The 12,548-nt window shown below is 43.2% G+C and overlaps 1 protein-coding gene across 1 annotated transcript in view; it reads left to right on the top strand.

Annotated features, from left to right (window-relative positions):
* The window catches only part of Kcnu1 (potassium calcium-activated channel subfamily U member 1), a 108,913-nt gene that overhangs the window by 3,437 nt on the left and 92,928 nt on the right, over positions 1-12,548 (top strand). Inside the window, exons 2-5 of the mRNA XM_045130560.1 lie at positions 1,119-1,235; positions 5,580-5,641; positions 6,645-6,735; positions 12,123-12,234. Coding sequence (XP_044986495.1) covers positions 1,119-1,235; positions 5,580-5,641; positions 6,645-6,735; positions 12,123-12,234 — 382 coding nt within the window. The remainder of the gene's footprint in view (positions 1-1,118; positions 1,236-5,579; positions 5,642-6,644; positions 6,736-12,122; positions 12,235-12,548) is intronic.

The raw sequence follows: 12,548 nt of genomic DNA, 5'->3' as shown, positions 1-12,548 counted from the left end.
CATTTTCTTTGACACAGGGTCTCTTGCCGCTGCAAATTGCCAGACTGCAAACAAATGTCAGACTAGCTGGCCAGTGAACTTTGAATTCTCCTGTCTCTGCCTCCCATTGTACCTAGATGTATTGGGATCACGGATGCATGTGTCACCTTGCATCAAGCTTTTATGTGGATGCTGGGAGAATTGAACCTAGGCTGACAGGTTTTGCAAGCACACACTTACCCACTGAGCCATCTCCCAAGTCCCAAATACTGATCATTATGCTGATGTCAATTTGATGGGTCTTGGACTGCGAATAGGCAGAAAAAGCATGAAGGAAGACCACAAAATTCAAAATGAAAAAGATGTGCAAAGTGACGCAAGTGTGCAAGGTCACACAAGGTCACACAAGGTGCACACAAGGTGGTCCATGTGTCTGGAGCTTGATTGCAGTGGCTGGAGGCTCTGGCATGCCAATTTTCTCTCTCTCTCTCTCTCTCTCTCTCTCTCTCTCTCTCTCCCTCTCTTGCTTTTGCTCTCTCACATAAAAAAGGCCAGTCTTTTGGGCTTGCCTCAAAAAAAAAATTAAAAGAAAGTATGCAGAAAAATGCAAACTCAGTCAAATTCATTCTATGAGATACTGGATGAGTGCTATATTAGTTACTCTCTTGTTGCTATGAACAAATACCCGATTAGAAGCAATTTAAGGAAGGAAAAGGTTTGTTTCAGTTTACATTTCAAGGAGATGTAGTCCATGGTGGCTGGGAAAGCATGGAAGGCTGAATTTTCACCTTGTAGCCATGGGCAAGCAGCAGAGTGTGAACAGGAAGTAGAGCTGGGCTATAAAATCCTCAGGGTCAGACCCCAGGAACTCACTTCCTCCAGCAAGGCTCCACCTTCTAAAGGTTCCACAGTGTTTGTCCCCAGCTGGGGACCAAGTGTTCCAACACAGGAGCCTATTGGGGGGGGGGGTATTTTACATTCAAACTTACATTCAAAATACTAAGTCCCTTTGGCATTTTCTAGGTTGGGCAAAGTAGAATGATTTCAGGCTAATACCATGAAAAGAAACCTCTACCAACATAAAGCAGATTGTTTTCTCTGAGATGCATCTTACCTGTCAATTTCTTTCTCATTTGTAGGAACTGTCCTTAGGTAGCATTGCTCATAACCCCTTGAGAAGGCTTCATTTTTATGGAGTGTTTCGCAATCGTATAGAAATATTGCTTTCCGCACAGACCTTTGTGGGGCAGGTGTTGGTAAGTACACTTCCACTTTCACTATTGACATGTTAGTGAACTACAGCGGTGATGGTGATGTGACCCTAGTCCCTGCATGGAGTCTGATCACTCAGAGGAGCATCTGCTCTCCCTGATAATCCCAACCCGCCACTTCCCAATCCTCAGCACCCGGCCTCTGGCTCCCAGACATCACTCTGCTTTCTTTTCTCTGATTTTACATGTAGTCAGCCTTGCTGCCAGAGGGGACTTGTTACGAGAGTAAAGATTGTATGTGTCTTGTTTTCTTTACATGTACACACAAGTGCCTGGAACATACATTCTACAGTGAATGATGTTTAATGCACTGATCTGGCATTTATCTGATATGTTCCGCTGCATTTTCAGGCTTCAATCTCAACACGCCACTTTCCTATCTTTTCCCTGTTATACAAGGTCAACTCTTTTGTCCACTTTTAGTATTTACTGGTTCGCCTTTTCTTGCAATCTCACTAACTCAAACTTATGAAAATTTAATTCAGGCACCATCTCCTCAGGGAATCTCACCTCCATATTAAGTGGAGAGCCCCCTCCTGCAGCTTGGAATGTACACCGAATGCTAATTAAAGTCAGCTGTGCCCATGCCCGCCCCTCCGGTGCGCCATGAGCTCCTTGAACGAACGGGCCAACTCGAAATTGTTTGTTTCTCATTGTCTGGAAATATTGTCTTTCCTGTGGCTATTGCATTAATCATTATTTCAGCAGAATAGTTTGAGCTACAGCAAGAAGAAGTGGAATCTGGGGCCTGGAGAGATGGCTTAGCAGTTAAGGCACTTGCCCGTGAAGACTAACGACCCAGGTATGATTTTCCAGTTCCCGCATAAACCAGATGCATAAGGTGGCACGTGCGTCTGGAATTAGTTTGTAGTGGCAGGAGGCTTGCCATGCCCATTCTCCATCTGCCTCTTTTTCTCTTTCAAATAAATAAATAAACTTTTTTAAAAAGGTAGAATCTGTAAGCTGCGGTGTACTGCCATCAAATATTGATATGGGAGGAGTAGGATCATTTAAGCCAGGAATTATCCTCTGCTCTTTGTGACTAAGAAAACAGGGCTATTTTCAAGTTAATGCGATTATTTTGTAATATTTTTATTTATTTATTTGAGAGAGAGACAGAAAAAGGTAGATAGGGAGTGAGTAGGGCAGGAGAAATGGCTTAGTGGTTAAGGCACTTGCCTGCAAAGTCAAAGGGCCCGGGTTCCATTCCCCAGGACCCATGTAAGCCAGGTACACACATCTGGAGTTTGTTTGTAGCAGCTGGAGGCCCTGGAACACCCATTTTCTCTTTCTCTCCCCCTGCCTATTTTTTTTCTCTCTCTCTCAAATAAATTAAAGAAAAATAAAAAAAAAATTTCAAATGAGTATAGGTGCACTAGGGCTTTCTGTTACCACAAACAAACTCCAGATGCTTGTGCCACTTTGTGTCTCTGGATTTCCTTAGGAGTTGAACTGGGCTGTCAGGCTTTGCAAATAAGTGCCTTTAACTGCTGAGCAATCTCTCCATCCCTAAATGTTTTTAAAAACAGAGCTTTTGGGCTGGAGAGGTTGCTCAGTGGTTAAAGGTACTTGCTTGCAAAGCCTGCTGGCCCAGGTTCAATTTCCCAGTACCCACGTAAAGCCAGGTGCTCAGAGTGGAGCATGCCCCTGGAATTCATGTGCAATGGTAAGAGGCCCTGCTGCGCCTGTTCTCTCTGTTTTCCCTCCCTCCATCTCTCTGCAAATAAATAAATAAATAAAAATATTTTTAAAAACAAGAGTTTTTAAAGTCTCACAGTGGATATTCAAGTCCCAACTTCCTGTGTGGTTCCACAAAGGCAAACACAAGGGATAATGTCACCAGTAACTCCACAAACAGGGCTCTCTTCAGATGAGCTCAACATTTTGTGCTCTCTTTCTCTGGTGACTCCCAGGACTGCTGCTGATAACAAAGAAGCTCCCCTTAGGGGCCATGGATGTCTGTGGCTTTCCATGAGGAACCTGTGGGCAGCAGGTCCATGTCCACCCCACCTCCACTACCTCCATTGCTTTTACACCTTGGGGACAGGGCTTTCTACTTAAAGAACTCACTCTCCCATATCTGTAAAATATGTTTTAAATTTATTTGCAAGCAGAAGAGAGAAGGAGAAAGAGAATAAGCATGTCAGGACCTCTTGCCCTGATTTCTGATGCATGCATTACTTTGTACATCGGGCTTTATGTGGGTAGTGGAGAATTGAAGCCTTGGCCAGTAGGCTTTGCAAGTAAGCATTTTTAACCACTGAGCCATCTCCCCAGTCCTAACACATTTTATCCCTACAGTACAAAACCTTTTATTCTACATCCCAAAAATGTGTTCATTTTCTTAGAATCATCTTCCATTTCTACCTGACTCACTGCACAGTTTTAGGTGTTAGCTCCCAGGGACTGCTTTAGGGTTAGAATTCATTATGTTGTCTATTATATTATTATTCAATAACTTTCAGTGGGTTTGTACTATAATATATATATATATATATATATATATATATATATATATATATATATATATATATGAAAAGGCAGATATCTATCTATCTATCTATCTATCTATCTATCTATCTATCTATCTATCTATAATCTGTCATAAGAATGGGTTTGCCGGGCCTCCAACCACTGCAAATGAACTCCAGATGCATGTACCACTTTGTGCATCTGGCTTTATGTGAGTACTGGGGAATTCAACCTAGTTCGCTAGGCTTTGCAGACAAACGCTTAACCACTGATCCATCTCTTCAGCTCACATAACTTTTAAGTTTAATTTTTATTTATTTGAGAAAGCGAGAGAGGGAAAAAGGGAGAGAGAGAGATAGAGAGAGAGGACATGCCAGGGTCTCTAGCTACTGCAGATGAACTCCAGACACATGCGCCACCTTGTGCATCTGGTTTACATAGGTCCTGGGGAATCGGACTGAAGTCCTTTGGCTTTGCAGGAAAATGCCTTAACTGCTAAGCCATCTTTCCAGCTGCACATAACTTTTAATAGTCACAGAACAACAAAAAAATCATAAATAAAGTCATCTACCAAATTCATTGGTGGAGATACCAGGTAGGTAGGTTAGATCAATGTGGAGAAATCCTTGCTGTAGGTTTATATCTGATGACACCCTTAGATTTTGTGTTGGTGGGAACTAGTTTTCCGGTAAGTTAATGAATTTAAAAGGTTTGAACTGATAGTTTTAATAATGCTAGGTCTGATGCAGATAGGGATGATAAGGGGTCTAAGGTAGCCCAAGATAATCTTGGCTCTGGTTCTCAACATTTCAAGTTTGCATAATCATGATGTTCTAATCAGTCAGCCTTGTAGAATCTTCAACATAAGCGGGTTTTCCCTCCCACTGGAAATTTTAGTTTACAAGAGTAAATAATGAAAGCCTTCAGTATCCAGTGAACCCCAGGGCAGGTAAGATTGCTCCAGCATCCACACTTCACTTGCTCACATGACTTCCAGTTCCAGAGAGGTCATAAGCAGCCAAGTCAGTAGGAAACTGGCGATCAGAACTCAAAATAGGATAAGTAGAGAAGAAACCATTCCCTCTCCCAATACAAGAGGACCACCCAAGCAGCATCTGAGCTGAAACGGACTGAAATGGTTATTGTATAAATAAAATTCTGAGTTTGATCATTGAAACTACACTGCACTGGACATCTTGAAAATCTGGAGGGCTTGGAACTTGGAAGTAACCAGAGGAATGTTTAAGTGCCTAAGACTGAGAAAAATCAAAGCCTTCCAAAGATTTCATCCTAATCCAGCATGGGCTTTGAGTGGGCAGCAGCTTCTTGACTAAGATCCACTAGTGAGACTTGTCTTACAGGATATCCACGTGCTTGTTTTCTTCTTCCTTATAACACTTGCCCTTCTGGGAGAGTTCTGACTATCCTTTAGGGTGGGCATGTATGGAACTTTTTTTTGTTTCCCTATCAAGTCCGGGGTCATCATTCAGTAGTCCTTATTTCTAGCATGCTAACATGGTAAGCACTTAGGGAGTGCTTGCAAAGTTCTAGGAGTGGAAGGACAGGAAAACTGCTTATTCTGAAGCACGTGAGAGTTAAGACTCAGTAAGTAAAGGAAGTACAGATGGGCTTACTGTAGCTCAGTCCACTTTTCTTGAATGAATGAGTGCTGGTATAAGTGAATGTGTGAGTTGTGTTATACAGAAATCTTTCTCTTCCTTGTCTATCATGATAAATATGCACAATAGCATTTATCTTAACTTATTTGAAATAGAGAAAAAAAGGTAAGTTTGTGGGTTTATTTATCCCATGCCAAAAAAATTAATTCGCACGTTTGTCTCTGTTTTCTGTTCTTAGGCGATTGCTGTCTTCGTACTAAGCATTGGGTCTCTCATAATCTATTTCATCAATTCCACTCAGTGAGTAAATATCCCGTCATTCTTGCCTGTTTTATCTGTAATTTATCTGCTTTGGAATTTCCCCCCTGCCCAGGGATGATATTTAATACACACACACACACACACACACACACACACACACGCTACACATCAGGAGTGTGTAGTTGTCCCACTAATTCATCCGGCACTCAGTGCACCAGTTTGCCTTGCAGCCCGCTGCCTCCACTGTTAGGGCTGGGGTGGAGTGTACTCCTAGACTTCAGAGCCTCTGGGACTTCAAGCCTCCACCTGTCACTTCCTCACTTGGGCCACTTGTAGAGTGTTTCGACCTCCAGGGCTGAGACAGAAGTTCTGAAATAGCTTCAGAATTTCTCCTATTCAGAGATCTTTGCATGTTTGTGAGGAGGGGTGATGCTAGACCACCTTGGACAAAGGAACACACGGCTTTTGTTTCAAGTAGGTCAGAATTTTATTTCCTTCAAAATTGGTCTAATTTGACCTCCATGCCAGTCCCCTGGGAATTATATTAAATGCCCACATGAAGCCTAATTAAGATTTCAGGGGCCATCGAACTCAGACCACTTTAGAGAACCCAGGGAACTGGTTGTCCTTGCTTTGTAAATTCCCAATACATCTTTTAGGAAGATTCCTTTGAATTAGACCTAGAGTAGCTCTTTATCAAAAGGATAAAGAACCTGAAAATTCCTGACTGGACGGATGGTCTTGCAAATCAAGGAAAGACATTCTTGAAGCTGATAAAATTAAAAATGGAACCAAGAAACTCGGTGCCAAAATGGTGGGCAATTTTCTGGCTGTTTCTAGCTCCATGGGTGTTCCACTAGTTTTGTTGATGTGTGGCTTCCCTCCCAAGAGGAAGGACAATTCCTTCAGATCTGAATTGAGGTATCTGAAAAGCTCATTCATGGTGAATATGTAGAAAGTTGTCCTCTGCCTCTCCTTGTCCTTTATAGTCAGGGATTTTAAAGCATTCACCTTTGTAAAGTGTCCTCTATTTCTTTTCCAGCCCTGTTGGAAAGTGTTCTTTATATGAAGATAAAACCATGACGGTTGATTTGCTTTTCAATGCTTTCTTTACTTTTTATTTTGGGTTGAGGGTAAGTATCTACAGGAAGTGGTAATAAATACTGCCTCCCCCCAACACACAGGAAATCAGGAGCACAGTATGGAGACCTGTGTGTGCTTTAGTAGCCCAACCTCCCGAGGTTCCCAGGCTCTAAAGATAGAAGGACTGTTGTTCAATGTGTATCTTTTGTGTGAGTGCATATGTGTACACATGCATGGGCGGGGGCATGTGCACGTGTGTAGAGGCCAGAGGCAGATGTTGGGTCTCTTTCTCCACGTCACTCTTTGAGGCTGAGTCTTTCACTGGACTAGAGATATCTGATTTGGTGGAGGAGCTGGCCAGTCTCCACCTCTGCAGCCCTGGGATTCCGGGTGCACACCACCACTCCTGCCACTTTACACGGGAACTGGGGATCTGAACTCAGGTCTTCAGGCTTTTGTGAATTGTACTTTACCTACTGAACCATCTCCCCAGCCCCTACACGTTAAATATCTGTGACCTAAAACCCCTCTCTCCTGTGTTTGCAAATTTAAATCAGGGCCAGAATTTAACACAAATAAAAGCAATTCCTTTTTATTAAAAAAATTATTTACTAAACACCAACACCCTATCTTGATACTCTTTGATGGCTTCCCACCTCCCTCTGGGAAAGCTTTACTCAACTCACAAGCTGGTAGAACTTGAGTGGCATGTCCTGAAGATGTCACTGGTTCCACTATAATGGCACTTGCGCCATCTAACTATATGCAATATTTTAAAATATGCTTTCTATTTAATTTAATTTATTTATTTGAGAGAGAGAGAAAGCAAGAGACAGAGAAAGAGACAGAGAGAGAGAGCAAGTCTGCAGCCACTACAAATAAACACCAGACATATTTGCCCCCTTGTGCATCTGGCTTACATAGGACCTAGGGACTCAAACTGGGGTTCTTAGGCTTCGCAGGCAAACACCTTAACCGCTAAGCCATTTCCCCATCCCTTTATAAACATTTTTGTTTCCGTATGTGTGTGTGTGTGTAATATGTATGGTGTGTTGAGTGTGGTGTATGTTGAGTTGCATGCCCTGTGTGCACATGTGGAAACCAGAGGACGACACCAGGTGTTCTTTCTCTATTGCTCATCTCCTTGTTTCCTTGAGACAGAGTCTCTCGCTGCTCCCTAATCCTGGAACCACCATTCTGGGTCAGACTGGCTGACAAGCAAGATCCAGCAATTCACCAACTTCTGTTCCCCATAGCACTGGGATTACATGTGTCATGGCAACACTCCACTGCATACATGATTATTGGGGAATTGCCCCTCATGCTTGCACTGAGCCATCTTCCCCACCCTTTGTTTCATTTATTTATTTATTTACTTATGTGGGAAAGGGAGAGAATGGTCACCCCAAGGCCTCTAGCCACTGCAAAGGAACTCCAGACACATGAGCCACCATGTGCATCTGTCTTATGTGGGTACTGGGGAATTGAACCTGTGTCCTTAGGCTTTGCAGGCAAGCACTTCAACCACTAAGCCATTTCTCCAGCCCTGTTTCTTTCTTTCTTTCCTTCCTTCCTTCTTTCTTTCTTTTTTTCAGTTTTTCAAGGTAGGGTCTCACTCTAGCCCAGGCCGACCTGGAATTTACTAGGTAGTCTCAGGGTAACTTGAACTCACAGCGATCCTCCTACCTCTGCCTCCTGAGTGCTGGGATTAAAGGTGTGCGCCACCATGCCTGCTTGGGCCATTTCCTTTTTTACACTCATGAATTAGTTTTCTTATCACACAAACATTTAGGAAGTCCCTAGATTTGGATTTAATGTTTAATGCATATAAACAAATACATACACAAACATACACAGACACTCTGTATTTGTTACTTTCTCATTATTGTGACCAAATTCCGGACAAGAAGCAATTTAATGAAGGATTTATTTCTGTTTACAGTTCAAAGTTATAATTCATCATAATGAGGAAGGCATGTCAGTAGGAGATTGAGGCAGGTGGTCCACAGTGAGGAAGCAGAGAGCTATGTACGTTCAGCTCATTTTCTTTCTTTCCTCCTCCCCACCACCCCCGAGGTAGGGTTTCACTCTAGCCCAGATCTGGAATTCATTATGTAATCTCAGGGTGGCCTCAAACTCATGATGATCCTCCTACCTGTGCCTCCTGAGTGCTGGGATTAAAGGTGTGTGCCAACACATATGGCTCTCATTTTCTTTTTATTCAGTCCAGGATCCTGGACCACAGAATGGTGATACCAACAGTTAGGTGGTTTTCCCCACCTCAACTTAATCTAGACAATCACCCACAGGCATACCCAGAGGCTAACCTAATGTAGCTGGTCCCTTACAGGTCTGACCAGAGGCTAATCTAATGTAGATGGTCCCTTACAGGCATACCAAGAAGCTAACCTAATGTAGATGGTCCCTTACAGGCATACCCAGAGGCTAACCTAAGGTAGATGGACCCTCACAGGCCTGCCCAGAGGCTAACCTAATGTAGATGGACCCTCACAGGCCTACCCAGGGGCTAACCTAATGCAGATGGTTCCTCACAGGTCTGTCCAGAGGCTAACCTAATGTAGATGGTCCCTTACAGGCATATCAAGAAGCTAACCTAATGTAGATGGTCCCTTACAGGCATACCAAGAAGCTAACCTAATGTAGATGGTCCCTTACAGGCATACCCAGAGGCTAACCTAAGGTAGATGGACCCTCACAGGCCTACCCACGGGCTAACCTAATGCAGATGGTTCCTCACAGGCCTGCCCAGAGGCTAACGTAATGTAGATGGTCCCTTACAGGCATACCCAGAGGCTAACCTAATGTAGATGGTCCCTTACAGGCATACCCAGAGGCTAACCTAAGGTAGATGGACCCTCACAGGCCTGCCCAGAGGCTAACCTAATGTAGATGGACCCTCACAGGCCTACCCAGGGGCTAACCTAATGCAGATGGTTCCTCACAGGTCTGTCCAGAGGCTAACCTAATGTAGATGGTCCCTTACAGGCATACCAAGAAGCTAACCTAATGTAGATGGTCCCTTACAGGCATACCAAGAAGCTAACCTAATGTAGATGGTCCCTTACAGGCATACCCAGAGGCTAACCTAAGGTAGATGGACCCTCACAGGCCTACCCACGGGCTAACCTAATGCAGATGGTTCCTCACAGGCCTGCCCAGAGGCTAACGTAATGTAGATGGTCCCTTACAGGCATACCCAGAGGCTAACCTAATGTAGACAGTCCCTCACAGGTCTGTCCAGAGGCTAACCTAATGTAGCTGGTCCCTTACAGGTCTGCCCAGAGGCTAATCTAATGTAGATGGTTCCTCACAGGCATGTCCTGAGGCTCGTTTCCTAAGTAATTTTAGGTTCTTTCAAGCTGACCATCACATATGCATACATATTTATATGTAGGTACAGTATACATATAAGCAAAACATTGAATATACAGAAGTAAGTATGATATGTGTATTTGTTACTTTCATGTTCCTGTGACCAAATGACTGGAAAGAAATAAGGAAGGGACAGTTTAGTTTTATTTACAGTTCAAGGTTAGCGTCCATAGTGGCAGGAAAGGCTCAGCAGCAGCAGCTTGAGGCAGCTGGTCACAGTCTGCAGTGGGGAAGCAGAGAGCGGTGGGCGCTAGTGCTTAGCTCTCGCGCTCCATTCAGCCTGTGGATCGGCACCGCCCACCATTCGGTTGAGCCTTCTTACTTCAGCTCAACTCATCTAGAAAATCCCTCATAGACATGCTCAGAGTTTTTTTTTCCATGTTGATTCTAAATCTTGGTACAACCAGAGATTAATCATTAGACATTAGAATATACATTTCTGTGACCTTCCTGTAAAACTTATTCTGATCACACTGATCATTAAAGTGTACTTTTTTTTTTTCTTGGTTTTTTGAGGCACGGTCTCACTCTAGCCTAGGCTGACCTGGAATTCACTATGTAATCTCAGGATAGCCTTGAACTCAGGATGATCCTCCTACCTCTGCCTCCTGAGTGCTGGGATTAAAGGCGTGTGCCACCATGCCTGGCTAAAGTGTGCTTTTTAATAGAAGCAGACCCTCTTTTCTGAAAATCCTGCTTTAAACATCTAAATTAGGGGGCTGAAGAGATGGCTTAGTGGCTAAGGTGCTTGCCTGCTAAGGTGTAAAGACCCAGGTTCAATTCTCCAGTACCCACATAAACTGGATGCATAAGGTGGCACATGCATTTGAAACTCATTTGCTGTGGTTGGAGGCCCTGGTGCACCCATTCTATCTGCCTCTTTCTCTCCCTCTCTCTCTATCTCCTATCTTTTCTCTCTATCTCCCTCTTAAATATACATATACACACACACACACATATATATTTTAAATCTAAATTAAGAAGTTCATAATCATAATCATAATCATAAGGAACGAGATCATCATGCATCTTTTTTTTTTTCAAGGTAGTGTCTCCCTCTAGCCCAGGCTGACCTGGAATTGACTATATAATCTCAGGGTGGCCTTGAAGTCATGGTGATTCTCCCACCTCTGCCTCTTGAGTGCTCATATTAAAGGTATGCATGACCACACCAGGCCATCATGCATCTTAATTGGTCACAAACAAAGGGCTTTAATTTTATATATGTGTCTATAAGTCAATTATCAGCAAACTCTAGGAACAGCAGAAAGCTCAAAATGTTTACTCTGCAGTGTGAGAGTTAGTGTCTGCTAAGTAAAATAATTATATGTTCATTGATTGAACACCCATTAAAAATTCAATCTTGGGGGCTGGAGGGATTGCTTAGCAGTTAAGGCGATTGCCTGCAAAGCCAAAGGACCCAGGTTTGATTCTCCAGGACCCACGCTAGCCAGATGCACAAGGGGGTTCACACGTCTGGAGTTTGTTTGCAGTGGCTGGAGGCCCTGGTGCACCCATTCTCTCTCTCTCTCCCCCTCTTTCTCGGTCAAATAAATAAAATAAAATATTAAAAAATATAATCTTGGGCCTGGGGAGATGGCTCAGCAGTTAAAAGCTTGCTTGCAAAGTCTGCTTGCCTGGGTTCGAGTCAAAGTCAGATGTAAAGTGGTGCATACATCTGTGATCAAAATACACTCATGACAGTGGGAGCTGGAGCCACTAGAACCTGCAGTTCATGAGCCAGTGAGTATATAGTGGCAAGAGACCCTGTCTTAATGGAGGTGAAACACAGGCAGCTCAAAGATGTCCTGTGACCTACACATCCACATGGCGCATGCACACACACACACACACACAGATATAAAACAAAAACTATAATCTCTTTATGTAGTAAATATACATCTACATGTTTGTGTAAATATATGTGTAAAACAGCATGAGATAAAACTTTAATTGGTAAATAGACTATAGCTGGATGCCATCCTTCTTGCTCACATTAAGATTCCTGAGGGTAGTGATATTTCGGTGTTTTCTTATTTCCTAGTTTTGGGCAGCTACTGACAAGATCAAGTTCTGGTTGGAGATGAACTCGATAGTAGACATTTTTACCATTCCGCCAATCTTTATATCTTATCATTTGAAAAGTAATTGGCTAGGTAAGTGCGGAAATCAGTAGCAACGTCTTAAGAAAATCCCTCAGCCTTTGTTTTAGATATTAAACCCTCTCCTTGGTGGCATGGCTTATTTTGTACTGTTTACAGAAGCCATTTCTTAACTTCAGCATGTAGCAATGTACCCCCAACGTCCCCCAGTTATGGATGGAACAGCTGTATCCACAGTCTGGGGCAAGGCTCCAGCGTCCCATTCCTCTGTGTCACCTGTATGCTACGATCCTATATAGACCCGAAGAAAAGCCTTCTCTGGTTGCTAAAAGCTAATTATAGTATCCAGACATGCTATGACATGTATG

Source organism: Jaculus jaculus, chromosome 12 (genome assembly GCF_020740685.1).
Source record: "Jaculus jaculus isolate mJacJac1 chromosome 12, mJacJac1.mat.Y.cur, whole genome shotgun sequence".
In the NCBI taxonomy this organism is placed as follows: Eukaryota; Metazoa; Chordata; class Mammalia; order Rodentia; family Dipodidae; genus Jaculus; species Jaculus jaculus.
This window is presented reverse-complemented; position numbering and strand designations above follow the sequence as displayed.